The 20,091-nt window shown below is 43.1% G+C and overlaps 3 protein-coding genes across 9 annotated transcripts; 2 read left to right on the top strand and 1 right to left on the bottom strand.

Moving 5' to 3' along the window:
* Positions 1-371: 371 nt before the first annotated feature.
* On the bottom strand, positions 372-2,960 carry mterf3 (mitochondrial transcription termination factor 3). 4 transcript variants are annotated; one of them, XM_011608993.2, is made up of 8 exons: positions 2,867-2,960; positions 2,006-2,363; positions 1,746-1,895; positions 1,463-1,652; positions 1,187-1,334; positions 1,036-1,107; positions 793-954; positions 372-700 (listed from the first exon to the last, which is right to left on the bottom strand). In XM_011608993.2, the coding sequence occupies exons 2-8, from the start codon at positions 2,340-2,342 to the stop codon at positions 506-508; spliced, it is 1,254 nt and encodes a 417-aa protein (XP_011607295.2). In that variant the 5' UTR covers positions 2,343-2,363; positions 2,867-2,960; the 3' UTR covers positions 372-505. The 4 variants fall into 4 exon arrangements, with proteins under 4 accessions (XP_011607295.2, XP_003968996.2, XP_011607296.2 ...); XM_003968947.3 differs by having other exon boundaries at positions 2,006-2,349; XM_011608994.2 differs by lacking the exon at positions 2,867-2,960 and adding an exon at positions 2,756-2,839.
* Positions 2,961-3,104: 144 nt separating this feature from the next.
* ptdss1b (phosphatidylserine synthase 1b) lies at positions 3,105-8,254 on the top strand. Its single transcript, XM_003968946.3, has 13 exons — positions 3,105-3,453; positions 3,597-3,688; positions 4,041-4,085; positions 4,184-4,308; positions 4,394-4,552; positions 4,696-4,847; positions 4,976-5,117; positions 5,285-5,397; positions 5,591-5,656; positions 6,310-6,409; positions 6,490-6,549; positions 6,660-6,738; positions 6,824-8,254. The coding sequence occupies exons 1-13, from the start codon at positions 3,275-3,277 to the stop codon at positions 6,919-6,921; spliced, it is 1,410 nt and encodes a 469-aa protein (XP_003968995.2). The 5' UTR covers positions 3,105-3,274; the 3' UTR covers positions 6,922-8,254.
* A 400-nt stretch (positions 8,255-8,654) lies between these two features.
* nup153 (nucleoporin 153) lies at positions 8,655-20,090 on the top strand. 4 transcript variants are annotated; one of them, XM_029844929.1, is made up of 22 exons: positions 8,655-8,776; positions 11,182-11,407; positions 11,498-11,773; positions 11,886-12,025; positions 12,105-12,233; positions 12,439-12,555; positions 12,657-12,701; positions 12,849-12,902; positions 13,455-13,595; positions 13,694-13,746; positions 13,846-13,981; positions 14,185-14,334; positions 14,864-14,959; positions 15,053-15,131; positions 15,262-15,363; positions 15,442-16,074; positions 16,155-16,352; positions 16,444-17,352; positions 17,453-17,893; positions 17,971-18,195; positions 18,269-18,449; positions 18,542-20,090. In XM_029844929.1, exons 1-22 carry the CDS (start codon positions 8,699-8,701, stop codon positions 18,627-18,629), a joined length of 4,497 nt encoding a protein of 1,498 aa, XP_029700789.1. In that variant the 5' UTR covers positions 8,655-8,698; the 3' UTR covers positions 18,630-20,090. The 4 variants fall into 4 exon arrangements, with proteins under 4 accessions (XP_029700789.1, XP_029700788.1, XP_029700787.1 ...); XM_029844928.1 differs by having other exon boundaries at positions 14,182-14,334; XM_029844927.1 differs by having other exon boundaries at positions 11,179-11,407.
* The last annotated feature ends 1 nt before the right edge of the window (position 20,091 follows it).

Here is a 20,091-nt window from a genome sequence, read left to right as displayed (position 1 = left end):
TCTTTTTACTCTTGCCTCCAGTACATTTAAATAATGCAGTTAGATACCCTCCATTCATTTATTAATCGGCTTTTCGGTAACTTTCGATTATTTTGAACATTACAAGCCTTGCTGTGGAGTGATATCTTTTTTGTATGTCGAGATGCTCAATTGCTACCAATGTTGAGTTCAGTGACACAAAACTTGGTGGGTTGTAAAAATACAATTTTAAAAGTCTTACTAGAATCCAGACAATTCTTAGTTTATCATTATTTTCCAACACATTTTATATACACCACTTATTGCATGATAAGTTAATTCAGTGCACAGCTTTAATATTTGTTAACCAGTGCAGACCTATCAACAGGAAATATAGAAATCCATACAAATTATTGATATACATTACATGTTTTATTTTTATTAAAACATCACATTTACAACAGTAATGACACATTTGCAAATATATGTACATTTATGTGTATGTTTTTGACCAACTGAGGCCAAGGTTTCTAATTTTCACTGTGAATCAAAGCGTTTTTTGGAACAAATAAAAATCTTCCACTGTGGCCGAGGCCACATCTGTACAAAAAGTCTCATCAGGCAAAGACACTAAACGGTCCAGAGAGATGTAGTTGGGCAGGGCAGGATCATATTGAGCCTTTCTAAGGTACTCGAGGAACAAGTGTCGCTCTCTGATACGCAAGAACTTGGAATTTAGGACCTGTAGGAGTAAATAGTATAGAAAATATTTAGATACACAATATGCTCAGATTGAGTGCAAATTAAATATTTATTTTTTTTAAATAAAGATACCTGCGGGAACTTGGCAATTAAGTGGTGGGGAACTTTCATGGTATTGTGGATGTAGTCAAATATCTGTGTCAGCTTCCTTTTATTAGCAGTTAGCACCTTTGGGACAACAGTGACCATGTGTTGGATCTCATTTTTCTTGAAGCCAAACTCTATTTCACACACCTGTGAATGACATTTACCAAAAAAGAAATGCGCTAAATGCCTTCTCCTCTATTTTTAACTCTATTTTCTGGCGTCTCCTACCTTTAGATTTTCCTTAATGGGCTCCAAACTTCCACACAGTAGTCTGGGCAGACGACTTACAACGTCCCGTGTCTGACAAGATAAAACTTTTAGTTTTTTGTTTGTTTTTCCTTAATTGAAGGACTCACAATGTGGGGTAAGAGTCATTTACATTCAAGGCACTCAGGCTGAGCTGATTCTGAAAGAAGCCAAGTCTGTTGTCCAGCCTCTTCACACTGAAGTTAAGCAGATATGGAGCTCTGGACACCATGGAGGCAACAATCTCAGCACTGAAATTCTTTGACTTGAGATAGTTCACCCTTTGCAAAGAACAATGAAGAGAACATTGTTAGAAGAAAGCTAATGGCCATTATCAGTGTACCGGTATGTTGTTTTGTGGGTTTTTTTTAGCCTAAATTATAATAAAATATAGCCATCTAACATTTACCTGGCCTGCAGATTAACCAGGTTCTCCGTCAGAAGGAAAGGATTGTGTGTGATGATATAGCCAAATCGGGATCCATCCACTCCAATGTCTTTGAGAAATAATAGCTTCGGAGCCACATCTGTGTCAAAATTGAGCTTCAGCAACATGGAACCCACATTGGGCCTTTGCTCTAGTTTCCACAGATTTACACCTGCATTAAGAGAATGATCACTAATGTACAAATCCAAAAAGCATCATCAGGCCATGATATACGACGATTCAGCTTAATATACAGTATTATTACCCAGTTCTACCAGTTTGCTGAGCGTTTCAGAATGGTCAACATAGTCTCGAAGAGAGGTGGAGGATGGAGGCAAGGGAGGAGGAACAGTTATACCGAGTGCCTCATCATCATCAATAACTTCTAATGCAGAATATTCTGGTGTATCCAGATCTGGTAAGAAAAATGCAAATATAGATGTATTATTTGTTTAACTCACTAGTAATAATTTAAATCTGAATTCTAATTACTTTCTTTATGGTAAACACCAGACCAATACTTACCTAAAGGCACCTGGCTAACAGGAACAGCATCTCTGACTGGTAACAGAGGACTCTTGTATGATACAAAATCAGTTATTGACAATTCTTCAACACCTTCCTTCCCTTTAGTATCCGTTGATAGATGTCTGACAGCAAAACCACTGAAACATAGAATCTGTTGCATCCATTGATGTCGTGTCTGAGTTGTTTTGTGAGTCCACCTGACAACCAGGGATCCATGAAGGACTTTTGCAGAGGAATTTGAAACTGTGGTGTGATAGAGCCAGCCACTGGCCACCGGCTTTGAGAGGAGAAATCTTCTGCACTGCAAACAGAGCTGCATGCAGGGTGAAGCCATGCTGATTCTGTGAGAAAGATTCTTGAGATTTCAGAGAAATTGCATATTATTTTCAATTTAAAAAGATTCACAATCTGATGTAAACAATAGCTTCTCTTTAGATTACTAAAATCATCAAAACAACTGACATTATCAACACAACTGGAGTCACAATGTTACCAATATAAGCTCAAGTTTATCTGTTGATGTTTCTAAGGATGTTTGTTGGCAAATAATGAATGAGTTACTATAAATTAGACTTATATATGAAGTACACACAATACACTACATAGCTTTCGTTTACAGTAATTTTGTGGGGTAATAATATATCAACATATTATCTTCTAGCTAATTTAGTTAATTGTGTGTAGAACAATATGACCTCTGTATCACTGTAATGATACAAAATAATGCAGATAGTTGACAGTGCTCACTTGGAGGCTAGCTTGAGTTGCTTTGCTATATCATGCGTTAACAATAGAAAACGTTATCCGGCATAAATGTTAGAGTTATTATATTACGTTTGACGTTTATTCGATACTCACAACTGGTTGATCAAATCAATTAATTCTCAAGACCTCGCTGTCATCAATGTCAATCTGCTTCACGTGTGTATTAATGGAGGGACTTAGCGGAAGTGCTACTACGGGCGGTACCACAGTAAGACATTTTATGGGGGTCACTCGTCCAAAATACATATTTATTCGTATTCAAAACATCCATATTATGATACGTTAAAAAGATAGATTTATACTTACTGAGGATTTGTGTTGTTATTTTTGGGAAAAAATAGAATGTATTTTCAAAAATGGAACGTTGACCATTAGCGCTATGGTTTAGTCCACCTTCCAGGTTTCGTTCCCGGTGAACTCCCTGCATCATTTTCCCCTTTTTGACAATTTTACGTTTTAATATTTTTAGTTTAAATCAGGAAGGTTTCCTCCAGGGGTGACATGGCAGCTACAGCGAGTCCTTCAACATCTAGGAAGGATATTGTCAGCCACAAGTTACACTTCCGAATGATAAACGAGCAACAAGTGGACGACATCAGTATCGAGTTCTTCTACAAACCTCACACTATCACGCTCCTGACAGTGACCGTGCTCAGCCTCATGTACTTTGCCTTTGCCAGGTAAATTACTGTTTCCTCTCAAAGTAATGAATTCCACACACTTTAAAAGTTGAAAGTATTGAAGTGCCATGTTACCCACTGAATAGGAAACTCGGAGGTCAGTAGTTGGGAATACAAGCTCTCCATTGTTTTTAATATTGCAGGAATGATGAGAACTCTGACAATAACCTCCGAGTTGGTCTTTTGGTGGTTGTCTCCTTCTTTTTGGTCATCAGTGTCCTGGCTTTTCCGAATGGTAAGAGAAAGAATTGGAGGTGCTGCTATCATGATCACTGTCATCGTGTTTATTCAAGTTAAAGCAGCTGAAGCAAATATTCTGAGACTTAATGCAAAGATGTGCGAGCGGTTTTCTTTGATGGTTCCCGTTTCATTCTTTCGACAAAGTAATTAGTCACATTGGCAAATTATTATTTGGGTGATTATACAAAAAAAAAAACAGCTTTTATTTGTAGGATTAAGGAAAGTGTGATGTTTCTAACATTTTCCGGTAGTTAGAGTGAGTTTAAACTTCATGAATGTTGGTGTCATTAAATTTAGCTCTTTTCACTATCAATGTAGTACAAATTCATTCATTGTGCCCTCATCAGGACCATTTACCAGACCTCATCCTGCTGTGTGGAGAATGGTGTTTGGTGAGTGTTCAATTACAACTTGGAACTTTGAATTGATAGTGAAATAAACTGCATTAATTCTTTTTTTTAACGTCACTTTCTTTGCTTTCTCCTCCTAGGACTGAGTGTCATGTACTTCTTATTTCTTGTCTTTCTCATTTTTCTCAACTGGGACCAAGTAAAGACTCTGATGTACTGGTTGGACCCAACTTTGCGCTACGCTACAAGAGAAGCTGATGTGATGGTCAGAATGGCTCTCTCTTTGTTCTGCTTGATTTTCTAACTCACCAGTCAACATTTTAGGCACCAATCAACCTTCAATTTTCCAGGAATATGCTGTAAACTGCACAGTGATAACATGGGAGCGGATCTTGAGCCATTTTGACATATTTGCCTTCGGCCACTTTGGAGGCTGGGCCATGAAGGCTCTGCTCATTCGTAGCTACGGCCTCTGCTGGACTATCAGCATCACATGGGAACTCACTGAGGTATTATGCATGTTTGAGACAAGAAGTTGTTGAGAAATTTAGTCCAAACAATCTGCTTAAATTGATCTGAAAGCTTTTTCTTTCGATTTCTGCCATTTGGTGACATACCACTTGGAACCCATGCATTTCCTTTGTTTTCACAGTTGTTCTTCATGCACCTGCTGCCAAACTTTGCAGAGTGCTGGTGGGATCAGGTAATATTGGATATACTGTTGTGTAATGGAGGTGGCATCTGGCTGGGCATGACCGTCTGTCGATTCCTGGAGATGAGAACCTACAGCTGGGCAAGCATTAAGTCAGTGAGACTCACTTTTAACATAAATTTTCTTTTCGGGCTCTTTTATGTTATAGAGAAGCATGTTTCTGGGTACTCCTGTAGTTTCTCTTTTGGACAATCCTCAAAAGTGTGCATGCTCTCCCCAGGGAAATCCATTCCACAACAGGAAAAATAAAGCGAGTCGTGCTCCAGTTCACGCCAGCAAGCTGGACGTATGTGCGCTGGTTGGATCCAAAGTCCTCCTCTCAGAGGGTAGCTGGGATCTATCTCTTTATGATCCTTTGGCAGGTATTGTATTGCTACACACACACACACACACACACACACACAATTTATAGGATTGTAACAAAATATATTGTTAATATATTGTTATCTTTAAGACAGTGAATGAAATTATATCTGTTGCCCAAGACATTATTTTATTTCTGTCTGTATTTTATGCTTCATTTTTTCAGCTGACTGAGTTGAACACATTCTTCCTGAAGCACATCTTCATCTTCCAGGCCTCTCACCCTCTCAGCTGGTGTCGTATCCTGCTCATTGGAGTCATTACAGCACCAACTGTACGGTATGCCAAATTTACGCCATACTTATTCCCAATGAAGGTGGTATACTTGATATACATACAGTGCCATTATTGTAAGGTATCATTTATTCCATTGTTTTGGATGCTGTTTTGAAATTTGTTTGGCATTTAAGTCTGTTCAGAATGTGAAGATTTTGTGTGACTAGTGCATATTTCTTTGTTCATCCCATTCCAGACAATATTATGCGTACCTTACAGACACTCAGTGTAAACGAGTGGGGACACAGTGCTGGGTGTTTGGGTAAGTTTGTGACATCTGTGATTTATACCTGGTCCACAACCTGTTTTATTAGCATTATAATAGTTATCTATTGCATTTTTAAATAACTTTTTTATATGTTTTATGTTATATATGTTTAATATATATTGTATTTGCTCTTATCCCCCAAACACAAACATATTTGTGATGAAACTGAAACAAAAACAGCATCATGCTAGTTCAAATAACATTGTACATTTAGCCCAAAAATATTTAAAGAAATGGCCCAAATACAGGTATAAGTCTATATTTATCGATGAATGTAAAGTGGTTTATAAAATTCAAAATTGGATTCACATGGTCCTACTGACCTAATCTCATACCTAAAACTGCCAATGTGCTGGGTCTGCTTCAGTTTCCATGGTAACGAGTCAGAGGTACAGACACCAAGTCTGTTCTTAAATCTAACCTTTGTATTTACCCTTTAAACCATGAACACACCCGTCGTAGCAGAATAATGAGCCTGATTTCCAGTAAAGATGAGAACATATGAACTGCATAAAATAGAATGAATCGATGGAGAAGCCCGTTGCAGTGACCCCCGGTTTTCCTTTAGGGGGCGCCACTACCAAATAAACTACTACCAAACAATTCATTCCATCCACTAATTGATCTCTTGTAATTTTACATTTCAGGGCCATTGCTTTCCTTGAGGCTCTTGCTTGTGTGAAATTTGGTCACGATTTATTTTCCAAGACTCAAATTCGCTCCGTCCTCCTGTGGCTGCTCTGCCTCGTAAGTAGAAAATTGCCTCATCTACATGAAATCTCTATGTTCACAAAATAATGGGTATCATATTGTGGATTACATTTTAGGCACTCATCACACTTCTATGTTTATATGGAATGGTGTGGTATGAGCAAAACAAAATGAAGGTAAGTCGCTGTTACTTTATTTGTGTTTTAATAGTCAGTCCAAAAAAATGCTGCACTTAAATTGTTTTTATAGGGAAAAAGCAGGCATTGAAAAATCTGTGTGTTTGCAGACCTGTTACGCCCAAAGCGAGGACTGTGATGACCACAGTGTTGTCGCCTCATGTAGAGTTGCCAGGAAATACGTTGCAGGTTCGTGTCAAGACAAGCTGGAGAGCTTCCTGTAAATGCTGCTCTCTGTTTAACATCAATGTGGTATTTTTTTTTTCCTCCATAGCTCAGCAGGATTCGGAGAGCAACGTCCAGCCCACAAAAAATAGGAGGAGGAACAGATCTGCTTTAAGCTGTGGGGAGAAGCGTCAGTCAACAAACTGAGTAACCTCTATCAGCCTCCATAACAACAATAGTATATGCTGCTTTCTTCTACAGAATAATTGGTGTTTGAAAGCAGAACACAGACATAATTAGTTATATTACGCCTCTCAAACTGACCTATTGTCTGTCAGAGTCTGAAGCAAAGCACAAATAGGCTTTAATAACGTGGGTACGGATTCTTTGAAGAATTATCTGATTTTTTTTTTTAAATGCTGCATAACAAGTGTATAAATTGTCTTCTGAATATTGTCAACTTTAAAGTGACAACTAAACAGGTGAGAACTTTGCATTAGAATTTGGAGAGATGGCAACGTTTGCACTGTAAAAGCTGGCCCGCTAGCCCCAGCATTGTAACTCACCCTGTGTTTTTAATAATTTTAAGACCTTGCACTGTAGTTGGATTTACAGTCCTCATCACCTTTTGATATATTTATACTAACATGTTTTTGCACTGCACGACCGAACATTGTGTGCTCAACACTACACCCTCAAGTTTTATTTTTTTATAACGATACATTTGGCACTGCACATAAGTGGGGGTGGGTGTGGGGGGAAGGTGCCTAAAATGCAAACTCACCTGTGTCAGGTATGTATGATATACAGTAAACACTGGGACTGGGAGGTTGCCATACAGCTCAGGAGGGGAAGAGCCAAACGTGTTTGGGTGGACAAGACGGAAATAAATCCCACAACAGAAAAGCAACTGTGGAGATACTGAAGGTAAATACAAATAAAAATGTAGTGTTGTTCCATCTTTCAATTTTTGATTTTTAAAAGGGTGACACTTACTGACCTAAAACACCAAGCAGGTGAAGTGAAGGTCAGTGATTACATTTTTATGTACCGGTACACTCCCAAATTCTTTTTGTTGTTGTCAAACCTTATTGCCTGATCATGTTTCCACAGAGACACACTAGATTGCTGAGCCTTGATGTTTAAGTCTTAGTTTGGACATTCTTGAAATGCACATCGTTTTTGTCATTGTAATAAGAGGTGTGCTGTGTACAACTCTGCTATTATTCATTCAAACATGGAAGATAATCATTTTTTTGGGGTTGTGGCAATTAAATTCCATTTAATTTAGGTTGATGTTTTTGTTGTGTCGACCAATCTTATGTTGTTGCCAGTTCATTTATAAGGATGCTTTAATACTTTCCTTGCTCAAAAATGTAATTGTTTTCATTCTTTGCTATGCTTGAAATGTCAGACTACAAACACTTTTTAAAAATCAATTGTAGCCTTTAATGCAATACTAATTTTACTGTGTGATTTTATGTGTTTTAGTTTGCTTGTTTTTGTATACTTAATAAAGATGTTTGCATAGGGACTTAAATTTTGTTTGTTTTTCATTTAAATTACTTACACAAAAATTGTAATGAATATATTGGACACATCTATCTTGTCCTGTTATCTAAATAACTACGGTACTAATCTATTGCTTTGTGCCTGATAGATAATAGGATGGTGTCGGGCCTTATCTCGGACCTTAAAAGCAATAAAATGGTGAAATCATAGCTTTTGCGTCCCAAATTTCAAAATTAAATAATTTTGACGTTAGAGTAAAACACGCAGGTTACCAAATGTTTATTAAGAGGTCCTCAAGAAAGCACAATGTACTAAACAGAAAGTAAGACCTACTCTCTTCTGTACCCGGGTCCAGCCTCCTGCCTTTGTTGCGGTAAGAAACTACATTTCCCATGATCCCTCGGCGACTGCCGCTGTCTTGGATGACAGCTATCCGGCGCTGAAACCCGACAGACACTCAGATGAAAGCGCGATGGCGGCCACGGGTGGAGGGAAAATCAGAAGCAGGAGATATCATATCGCTACTAAACCTTACGCCAAGAATAAACAGGTAAATTCACTAGCAGATTTTATGACTTAAGTACGAGTCGATGGAGTTACGTTGGATAAAATGCCACAATCGCTTCGTCGTTGTTTTTGCTTTGTTGAAGACATTTCATGGCCTGCCGTTAGCGCTCGTGGCCTCCACGCGCGACTAGCTTGTTTTTAAAATGGTAGTGAACAAGCAACCTAGCATATAACTTAGTGGAATTTAACGAACTTGACAGGTCATATGAGAGCACAACAAGTCGATTTTACTAGTTAACCCCTATTGAATTATCGATAGAAGTACGCAGGACACCTTGAAATGGTAAACATGAGCCACATTAGTAACCCTTTAGCTGTTAGCCACTTAGCGGAAAGCTAATGAGTGTTAGCTCACACAGCTAAAGCTTACTGAAAGGCTAGCAGTGTGGATCAACTCATTGTTGTCTGAACTTTGAAGGTATTACACTGGCTTCGACTAAGGTGACATGATCACCTGCTCCTGTATTTCGTCCGTGTCATACGCGATAGTGCCATCAATTTAATATTTTTGTCCTGTTGTCTTGATGGGTGGAATTATTAGCGACCTTAGTCTAGCCCCACGTTAGCCAAATCGCGGCCAGTTGGATTGCGCAGGAAACATTGCCTGTAGGGAACCCACATGGTTGCCTGGCTCCCTCTTGCTATTTAACTAACACTTAACTTCAAGATGAATCCATTATCTCAGCAATTGCCAAGACGTGTCTTGGTCACATAAAATCGCACCCTTTTATTCAGCATCGTTTTTAATTGTCATAGAGGTCGATGGGAATGGTTTTAGGACGAGATTTGACACTTGTAGATAGATTAAATGAGGCAATTTCTTGTCATTTCCATTAGGAACTGCGGGTAAATTGCTTAGATTTCCACCCACATCACTCTGGAACATTTGCACTGCCACAGCTTGACTTTTAGATGAATATATATGCATAAATGTGAGATATTTTGCCATATTTTCAAGGAATGCTGATTACCCGAGTTTGCAAACTAATACTGCATATTACATTGTGATCCCATTCTTTTTTTTTTTAAAAAAAACTGCATTTTGTTGGTGGATATTTTGTGGGTGATCTGGACATGAAAGCAAAAGGGCCAATCAAAATATACGTCTTGAGTGTTTTGCTGGTTGGAGGTGAGCACAAAGGGGGGAAACAGCAAGTGTCTCTGGTATTCAAGCACTTCATTTGATTGAAGCCAGTGAACATGCTGTTTGTCAGATCTTAATAGCTTCTTAATCCTGTTGTTGAGAGATTTGTCCTCCATTCCTCTGAATGGGTTGGATGGCGTTCTTGTGCCGTGCTTCCACTCCACATCCGCCTGCAATCAAGCAGCTCTTCATTTATGGAGCGGGTGAAAGGTTTAAATGACTTCTGTCCACTTGTTTTTCAGCTTAGGGCGTTCCAGTGGTAAAGGCAGGTTGAATGATTAGGCCTTTCCAGTCGTGTGATCCTCTGACGCGCCATGTATGATCACATTAAGTGTTGGGTCCATTCATTCATGGTGTATTGGACCACCAGTGAATTCATTCTACTCTCATGGAAGAGCCCAGACTGTGGTGGTTGGGATGGTTGCTCTTGACAACATAGTGCTGCACATCTTGGTTGGTTAACGTTAAACGACCCGTTTAAGTTTAGCAGTGGTTAAAACCCTCTGAGGTGTTTGCTTTCCCTCTTTAAAATGCTACAAGGCTAGTTTTTATTTTAATAACAAGATGTAATTTAGCCTCAAACCCAAAACCTAGGCTTAATGTTAAACAATCATTCGGAAGAAGTTAAAGAGGAGAAAAGTAAATGATTTGACAATCTGCAGTTCTTCGATTTCCTTAAATATTTCAACGCTAAAGAAAACCTTCCAGGCCTGTGCTTGGTCTTAATGCTAACATCTGTTAGCATGTTCTGAAGAACGTTGCTTATGGAGAATCCTGCAGGTGGAGCTGCAAGAAGCATAAACATTAACCGTGTTCTTTTCCACAGGCGCTCACAGGTTTTAGAAATAGAGGCTTTTTTGCATCCCTTCTGATTTTGTTCTACACTTTCATGGTGCGTGAATTTCCCATGTTCCACCAGTTGAAAGCTAACAGCGGAGCGGGCCAGTTGCTCTGCTTCACAGGCTGCAAACGCAGCCTATGACCCAGTTCTGTTTTGTCTTGGCTGGGGGTGTGTTTGTGTTGCAGTTGAAGAACAAATGCTTTGTGCAGCAGTGAGTGAACTGTGAGTCTGTTCTAGGAATATTTCAGGTCTGCATGTAAACGTTTTTAAAGTGATGCGTGTTTGCATATTGGTATGAAGTCTTTCTGTCTGTTTAAAGGTGGTGGGGAATGTCTCATCAGGTCACGTGTTCTTGCTGTGAGTTTAGTCACTTTATCCTTCCTGTTCTGTCTTCCCCCAGCAGCAGTCTGGCCTCATCAGTCGAGTGACGGACACAGTTAAGAGCATCGTTCCTTCCTGGCTACAAAAATACTTTAAGAATGAAGACGGTCCCGAAGGAGGAGGGACTGAAGAGGGAAGAGATCAAAACTGCCAGCTCTCACCATCACCACCGCAGCCTCCTAATGGGAATGAAGAAGCCCCCCCTGTTGATGGACGCGACTCCCCAGAGCCAAGCACCAGTAACACAGGTGAATAATGTTTGGTGTAATCAGAAATGTGAAGGGTTAAATCATCTATATACCTGCATTGCTCTAAACACCAATTTGTATCCACCCTAGAACCCACAACCAGCCGAGCCTCCCTGAATTTTCATGAGTTTGTTCTCTCCCGCCCTCCGTTGAATCGCTCCCACCTCCACTTGACCCCGCTGGATGCGGCATCCCCGAGCCTGGGCCCTTCCAACAGCCTCTTCTCACCGCCCTCCACCTCCTCAGCTCCTGGCCCGTTCACAACAGGCTTCTCCTTGATCAAAGAAATCAAGGACAACCTCTCACAGCATGAAGACGATAACATCTCCACAACTAGTGGCTTCTCCTCCCGAGCATCTGACAAAGGTCATTAAAGTTTGCCCTAACCTTATTGCCACATTTCTATGTGACCCCTTCTTAGAATTTTAGTCTCGTTTGCATTTTTCATCCTATTTCTGGTTAATTCTCTTTCCTGTAGATGTTCCCACATCAAAGACTGCATCACTTCCCCAGCTTTGGTCTCCAGAGATGGACAGAAGCCACACTGGGCCTCAGCCATCCCAGTCCAGTCTGAAAAGGCCTTCTTTCAACCTGTCAGTGTTTGGAACATCCTCTAATGTAAGGAAGAGTGTAGCTCACACGTGTGCAAGTCTGTTGTTTTGAGTTGCTAAAACTTTTCTTCCCGTTTGGTGTTTAGACATCCTTTAACAACACGGTGCTGAACTCCAGTCAGCTGGGAGATTCATCCTTCTACCCAGGGAAGACGACATACGGCGGCGCCGCTGCAGCCAGGAGCTCCCGTAATCGCCCTGGAACACCATACCAGGTATTTTTAAACTGTTCTAAATTCTTGAAAGCACCTGCAGCGTGAGCCAACAGCATGATCTCAAGTGTGGATATGTGCACTATGTTAATATTATGGCTATAACCGGTCCGGAGCCCACTGGTTATCTCGTCTTGTGTGGTATCCTTTAAAGAAATGACCCGTTCAGATGGCACAGCGCTGAATTAAGGTTTATTCTGACCTTTAGCCCCCAGTGAGGAGACAGATCAAGGCCAAGCCTGCTGGTGTTCAGCCCTGTGGAGTGACCAGTGCCACAGCCAGACGCATCCTCCAGTCTTTGGAGCGCATGTCAAGTCCTCTTGCTGTGAGCACACACACACACACACACACCACTCTGTCCTATATTTCTTTTAGATTTGCCGCTGACTTGTCTGCTTAAATGAAAACTGCGTTTTTCTTCTGCAGGATGCCAGGAGAATCCCAGCATCTGCTTCATCTCCTCTGTCCACAGTAAGAGCTCATTTTCCAATATAATCGCATGTAATCGCATCACAAACATGGCAGTATTCACTAACTACACAATGACAGAGAGAATCTTGCGTAGCACATCTTGATTGCGATAACGGCGGCGTCTCACATCACTTTTTCCCCTTGCAGACGTTAGACAGCATGATTCCAGATGTGCCCCGTTCACAGGCAAAAAAGAAACGCGTGAGTACCGATGTGCAAGTCTTTTCACAAAGCGTCCACGTTAACAGAAGTCCACACCTCCCTCACTGGGTAGAGGCCATCGGTATTACAGTCATGTCTTTGTGCAAGCCCAGCAGCATTTGTTGTGGCTTATCTTCCTGTCAGTGTGTGTGTGTGTGTGTGTGTTTGTTTAAGTGTGTTCCTGTTTGTTCTGGTACATGCTACCCAGCGAGAACCAAAGTGAATTTTGCTAGAAAAGTGAGGACAGACCCTTCAAAGGTCTGTTTCCAGGTTAAGACTTGGTGAAATGGGGGGAAGGTTATGGACAGGACACACGTTTAGGTTACAGTTGAGTGGGAACTGAGCGTGTCCCAACGTCCTGGCCACTGGCCCGTGATGTGTGGGACAGGTGCAGTTGTGGTGGATGCAGCTGTCTCCAAATGAGGGTTTTCTCTGTTTTATCCAGCAGGGAAAGAACATGTTGCTTGTTCTGTGGATGTGAGCGTTTGGTCTTTGCTTGTATGCAGCTGTTGACTTTGTGGATTCTGATGTGTTTGTTTTCTTAAACATCAGATGGACACCAACCTCCCACCTGTTCAAAAATTGCTAGTTCCTTCTGTAGCAGCCACGGCAAGAAACCGCTCCATGTCCTTTAGACCCACTTTGACTCCTGGAGGAGGAGGCAGGCCTCTGGACAAGGCCCCAGCGGAGACGGTTAGAAACACGGTGCTCTTATAGCGTCGTTCCTTAACTACAACACACTGAGGTGGAGCTTCACACTGACCCGATGTCTTCCTTACCATCCTTTTTAGCCTACAAGACAATCACCACAACTACCTGAAATGTCCCCTCGACCATCTCAAAGGTGAGAGGGTTATGTTAGTGAGGTGTCAGAAATGTTCAGTTTGGATTTTCACCACCAGTTTTATTGAGTAACAAACTATATTTTAATCTCCTGTGGCAGCACAATGGGGTACAGCGCCCCGGCCTATCCTTTATCCAGCACGCCTGCCGCCAACAGCGTGACTTTCGGAGGTGGCAAGATGAAACGAGAGCGATCCTCTGCACGCGTGTCCATGAAACGGCACGAAGAAGACGGGGTGAAGTTTCCGCATCTCAAAAAAAAACTTTGATTACAAAAAATACATATAAACACCTTTGAATAAAAATAGTGGAAAGAAATATGTAGTGATGCATTTAAGTATTGTCTCAGGATCAGGAGAAAAATCATGTTCAGAGGTATTTATTAGGTTTTGTTGCCTGGGACTTGAGAGTAAACCCGTCTTGATATCGATTTCAGCAGCCCGAGTTGCCGGACCTTCCAACCATTTCCCTTCCCATCAGCACCTCCGCTTTGCCCACCTTCAGCTTCACCTCCCCTCTACCAGCTTCGGTCATCGGCAACTCCTCAAGCATCACAGTTACTCCTGGAAAGGACGTGCTCACTGCAATGGTCTGTGTTCACCTTCTTGTTAATTCTCTGAATTAGGTCACTATCTTGTTAAAGACGTACAGCAGGTGTCTGCATATCAGCCCTGAAATTCTGCTGCCCTCTTCTGGTGTTAAGCGGTAGTACCACCATCCTCATCTGCATTACAGAATAGGTTTGACATAAGAACTTGAGGGAGACTGGCAGAACCTGGCGTTGCATGTAACAAGAAACTTTGATTAAGTAATAACAGTGAGATGTAATAATGCTCGTACTGGGAGCAGCCATCACTTGAAGAAATGTCACATATTGTTTGACGGTGCGTACATTTATTATGTTTAAGTCTTCCGATAGCTGGAGGTCTATGTCGAGCACATGTGTTCAGTTGAATTGTGTCATTCATTGCAGCGCCGGTGCAAAGCTTGTATGTACATATGCTTCTTCAGTTATTGCTTAAAATGTTGAGCACTGATTCAGTGATTAGAAGCTTTTAGAATGCTCCTTTGATGCCGATACTCTCACCGGTCTGACTGTCGTTCCCATTCTTCTTCAGGAGACACCTGCAGCTTCATCTTCTCCCTCTGTACCTTTTACATTCTCTTCTCCGATTGTGAAAGCAGCTCCTGCTAGCACTCCTATTTCTCCGTCCGTAAGTGCACACGTACCTGTGGGTTACGCCAAGTGATAATGTGGGATTGTCTTCACAATATTAACATACATAACGATTTTGTTTCCTATGTAGGCTGGATTTACCTTTAGTGCACCTGTAGCAAAGGGTCCTTCCATGTCTAATGGAAAACTGGCCAATTCCAAAGTGGCAGGTGATACTTCTCATCAATTCCCTATTAGCCTCAAGTTAAAGTAAAATTCTGTGAGATTTATATGATCAGAAATAACAGTTCTGCAGTCTTGTGGTCTTAAAAAGCCTGTTTTGTTTTGGGATTTTTCCAGTGAAGTCAGCGCCCTGCAAAAGCACAGAAGAATCTGATGGTCTTTTTAAACCAGCCAAGACCCTGAAGCAGGGCAGCGTGCTGGATCTTCTTAAAACACCTGGTTAGATGCAGTAAAACGACATATTGATGTTATTTTGATCCTCCTTTATTTAAAATTGGTTCTCTGTTGTCCGTGCAGGCTTCACCTCTGCGGTTCAGACAGGCCCTTGCCCGGACGACGCTCCACAGCAGACCACTGCCTCGCCGCCCCCCACCACCGCCATCACAACCACCTCTGCCCTCAGTTCTTCAGCAGGGTTCGGTGATCTGTTCAAACCACCCCCAGGGTGGACCTGCGACGCCTGCTTAGTGCAGAACAAACCATCAGACAAAAAGTGTGTTTGCTGTATGACTCCTCAGCCTAATTCCTCATCCACACAACTGGACAATAAACCATCAACCGCCACCTCAGTCGGGCTGGAGAGCAGCAGCACGACCTCAACAACAACCGCAGGATTCGCCGCAGTGTTCGCCAAACCTGTGGGGACCTGGGACTGTGACACATGTCTAGTTAGGAATAAAGCTGATGCAGTAAAATGTGTGGCCTGTGAAACGGCCAAACCAGGAACGGGGCTGAAAACCTCACTGACTATCCCGTCTGCCTTCTCAGCCATTAAAGCTGAAGCCGCCCCTGCACCCCCCGTTTCCACAGGCTTTGCGGGATTTGGAGACAAGTTCAAAAAGGCCGAAGGTGCATGGGAATGTGACACGTGTATGGTGGAAAACAAAGCAGAGGCCACAAAGTGTGTGGCCTGCATGAACACTAAACCAGGTAATGGCTCATCTTTGTGGTGTTGAGGCTGTGTTTCAACAAGATGTACTCCCATTTGCTTCCTATCATTTCTGAAACAGGGGCGACCACAGAGGCCGCAGCGGGGGCCTCGACGCCAGCCAGCAGTGCTCCGGTTTTGGGGTTCGGGGAGGCATTCAAGAAGCCAGAGGGTTCCTGGGATTGTGACGTCTGTCTTGTGCAGAACAAGGCTGCTGATGTGGAGTGTGTCGCCTGTCAGACACCCAAACCTGGAGCTCAAGTGGATCCCAAAGGGAAAAGTAAAGTCCCGTAATAGCAGCGTTAGGCCGAGCTAGTGCCTTAGACTGACCTAATCATTTATTTGTTTCTTGTTTTTGTGTGTTTTACCAGCTGGTGGGGCTTCATCATCCTCCACTTTTGGCTCCTCTACCTCAAACTCTGGAGGTTTTAAATTTGGAACAACAGAGATCATCACTGGTTCAGCGTCTGAAGGTTTCAAGTTCGGGGGATCATTCGGAGACTCCTCTGCAGCACCGACGGGATTCAAATTTGGAGTACCCTTCGGAAGCGCTTCATCAGAAACCGCTTCTCAAGACAGCGCTGCCTCTTCGGGGTTCAAATTTGCCGGCTCGTCCGAGGGCTTTAAATTCGGAACTGCCTCAAGCGATGACAAAACATCCGAACCGGCCGCAGCCTCTGGGTTCAAGTTTGGAAATAGCGGTGGAATCATGTTTGGAACAGGCTCATCGAACGCGGAAATTAAGAGCGGCTTCAGCTTCGGAGCGACTAAACCTGACAACAAACCCCCACACGCCACCACGTCATCGACCAGTGCAGCTCCTGCTGCTGCTGCACCTCAAGAAAAGAGCGACGGTGTGACAACAAATGACGTGTCAGATGCCAATGCAACTGCCGCCGCCACCACCACAGCGGCCACCAAAGCCTCCGTGTTTGCCAGATTGGGCGAGTCACCAGCAGCTCCAGCCCCACAGGCGAGCTCTGTTTTTGGGTCGTTACCGACGAAGGAGCCAGCCGCTCCCACCTTTACCTTTGGGAAGCCAGAGGAAAAGGAGGCCGCCCAGTCCCCGGCTCCATCGGGTTTTGTTTTCGGCGGCGCTAACAAAGATGTGAACGCAGCACCAGCACCGGCCGCTAAAGGAGGTTTTACCTTCGGGAAGCCCAGTGCTCCAGCGGAACAACCTCCGCCCGTTTTTTCATTTGGCAAGGCGGCAGACACGAGTGAAACGACCGCCACGGAACCTCCAAAAGCTGCCTTTACCTTTGGACAAAGTGCCCCAGGTGGGAGAACATTTCTGGCTCTGTTCTCATTTTTGCACATGTATTGTTAGGCTGCTGAACGCACCATAATCAAATGTTGTAACCTCCCCTCCCCCAACAGATTCTTCGACTGCTCCAAAACCAGCATTTTCTTTTGTGTTTGGTAATCCGACAAACTCGGTCGCCGCCGCCGCCACCACCACCGCTGCTGCCGCCGCCGCCGCGGCGTCCTCTTCCTCCATCACAACCCCGAGTCTGTTTGGTAGCAGCACCGCCTCCAGTCAGGCTCCAGCTCCATCGGCAGCTTCCAGCACCTTCATGTTTGGTCAGACGGCGACGAGCTCCGGCGACGGTCCTCCAGCAAAGACCGCCTTCGTCTTTGGCAAGAGTCAGGACAGCCAGCCTTCAGCTCCATCTGCCGCTCCACCCAATTCTACGGCGTCTCCGGCTCCGGCGCAGCCCTTCATGTTTGGTGCTTCTGCCAACGCTGCTGCTGCTCCTCCTGCTGCTGCTCCAGCTTTTGGCTTCGGAGCAGTTGCTCCCTCTGTGACCTCATCCTCAGGTTTGCAGTCCGAAGCGTTTGAAGAGTCATTCCGCTGTCGCCTCTTTGGTATTTACACCTTTTGTTTCCTCTTTCAGCTCCATCTGCAGCTTCATCCCCATTTACATTCAGTTCAGCGCCATCTGGTGGATTCGGGGCCAGTCAGGCTCCTTCTTTCGGCTCATTTGGATCTCCTTTCACAGCACCGCCTTCCCAATCCCCCCCCACTTTTGGAGCCAATCCTAATCCCAATCCCACTCCTGTCTTTGGACAGCAGGCCAACTCCACCCCTGCATTTGGGGCAAATGCTAATTCATCAGCAGGTGGGCATCTGTCACAGTTGCATTTATTTTCATCTGCATCCTTGTTTAGACATCGATGTGTTGTGTTCAACAGGCGGAGGCTTCCAGTTTGGAGCCAGTGGATTTGGAGCCACGAACAACACTTCAGGTGTTTTTACTTTCGGTGCGGGAGCAGCTGCATCTCCTGCCCCCCCTGCCAACCCAGCCATCCCACCCCAGACTGGAGCCGCTGGGCCTGGATTCAACTTTGCACAAGCCCCCTCCTTCAATATCGGGTAGGTTGGGCATATTTGTGCACTTTTGCTGCATTGTTAGCAAGTTTTTCAGCACTCCGTGACTGTAATGATGGCGAACTTCTTTCTTCCAGTTCGACAAAGTCTTTTACTGCCCCTCCAGCTGGACAGCAAGCGATAGCTGGGCGCAAGTACAAGATGGCTGTGAGACGGCGGAAGTAACACTGTGTGTAGCAGACTGAAATAACGGACTCGATTGTGACTTATCTCTCCCTGAAGACGTCCTCCGAAGGTGTCAACTGGACAAATAGACAAAGAAATATTTGGACATGTAAAGGAGGCTCTAGGGTGGAGACCACCTTATGTTCACGGTGAAGAGCTGGGCTTGTTTTAGCTGTTAGCTTTACTGAATATTCAGAGTTTTTCACATTGACTCAAGTCGTTCATGTATGATAACACCCCACTGGACGTTTCCATGAAAATAAATTTGAAAGACCAAACTGAATAACAACTAGCTGAATCACAAATATGGACCCTCAGAAGAACACCATGGGCAGCAAGCAGGGCAGTCAGATCTATTTTTCACACCGGCAGATGTCTAGTAGAAGCGAGGCATGACTTTTTTGTAATAAAAAGGCAAAACTGAGGATGCGTGTGTACACAAAATCTTAATAGTGTGGGTGAGCAGTTTATGCAGAGCGTCTGTGTGAGATGGGGCGGCAGATCTCCAGTGTTCATCCTGAAAACGGGACTGGAGATGTATCCACGGTGTCTGTGCGGTTTGCTGTATGTACAGAGGTGAGCGTGCAACGGTCTGTGGTGAATGCAGCGTGCTTGTGATGTTTTTTTTCTTTTTCTCCTCTTATGTACAGACTTAAGGTGTGTTTGGAACTTTGTACATGCTGAGGTCGTGTGTCGCCTGTATGGAAAGTGAACGACTGGGATGCTAACTGGCACCACCACAGGCCAGCGAGCAAATGAATGTTTAAAACAAACAAAAAAAACCCCTAGGGAGGAAGGAAAGAGGGTGGGAATGGGAGAGGGGAAAAAACGTATCGGTGCACTGCGGAGGATGGACGCCCTTGTTCATCTCCCAATAGGACTTTGTAAATTCTAATGTTCAAACTGTTACATGTTTTGCCCTCTGATTCGTTCCACTACTGCTTCTGTGCCCTGTTGTCTCTCTCTCTTCTTCCCTCTCTCCTCTGCAGACCTTATACTCTCCTCTCTTTACCTCTCTTTGCCTCTTTCTCTTTATCGCTCTCTTAATTGGCCTTTCAATATTATCACAAAAACCTGTAAATAGTGATTTTTTTTTTTTTTTTTTTAATCTGTGCAGTTGAATTTTTGTGTTACCAACTCTGCATTCAGCATTTTTCTCTTTAGAATTTATTATGTAAGTTCCTATATTCAAAGTTGCCCAAATCCATTTAAAAGTAGCTTAAATGCAAATTGGAGAGCCTTTAATGACTAAAGGTATATTGGCTTTTCTGATCCACTTTTGTTTGGACCAAAACCAGTATTGTACAAAGTAATAAGTATATATTTTTCTATTGCGTGTTTAAATGGACAAGGGTGACTTTGGATGTTGAGGAAGTCAGTTTAATTTTAAAGCCATGATTATTGGATGAGTGATAAAATAAATACCATGGGTAATTACATCAATAAAACTATAAAAACAAAT

Source organism: Takifugu rubripes, chromosome 12, assembly GCF_901000725.2.
Source record: "Takifugu rubripes chromosome 12, fTakRub1.2, whole genome shotgun sequence".
Lineage (NCBI taxonomy): Eukaryota > Metazoa > Chordata > Actinopteri > Tetraodontiformes > Tetraodontidae > Takifugu > Takifugu rubripes.
The sequence above is the reverse complement of the archived record's forward strand: the minus strand, read 5'-3'. Positions and strand labels throughout refer to the sequence as shown.

Coding starts and splice junctions, on each gene's coding strand:
- nup153 (XM_011608991.2), top strand. CDS start 8,699: ATGGCGGCCACGGGTGGAGGGAAAATCAGAAGCAGGAGATATCATATC. Junction 17,353..17,452: donor CTTTGGACAAAGTGCCCCAG/GTGGGAGAACAT, acceptor CTCCCCCAACAG/ATTCTTCGACTGCTCCAAAA. Junction 18,450..18,541: donor GCCCCCTCCTTCAATATCGG/GTAGGTTGGGCA, acceptor TCTTTCTTCCAG/TTCGACAAAGTCTTTTACTG.
- ptdss1b (XM_003968946.3), top strand. CDS start 3,275: ATGGCAGCTACAGCGAGTCCTTCAACATCTAGGAAGGATATTGTCAGC. Junction 4,553..4,695: donor TCACATGGGAACTCACTGAG/GTATTATGCATG, acceptor TTGTTTTCACAG/TTGTTCTTCATGCACCTGCT. Junction 6,410..6,489: donor TCCTGTGGCTGCTCTGCCTC/GTAAGTAGAAAA, acceptor ATTACATTTTAG/GCACTCATCACACTTCTATG.
- mterf3 (XM_011608993.2), bottom strand. CDS start 2,342: ATGGCTTCACCCTGCATGCAGCTCTGTTTGCAGTGCAGAAGATTTCTC. Junction 1,653..1,745: donor CAGCAAACTGGTAGAACTGG/GTAATAATACTG, acceptor CTCTTAATGCAG/GTGTAAATCTGTGGAAACTA. Junction 701..792: donor TAATTGCCAAGTTCCCGCAG/GTATCTTTATTT, acceptor TTACTCCTACAG/GTCCTAAATTCCAAGTTCTT.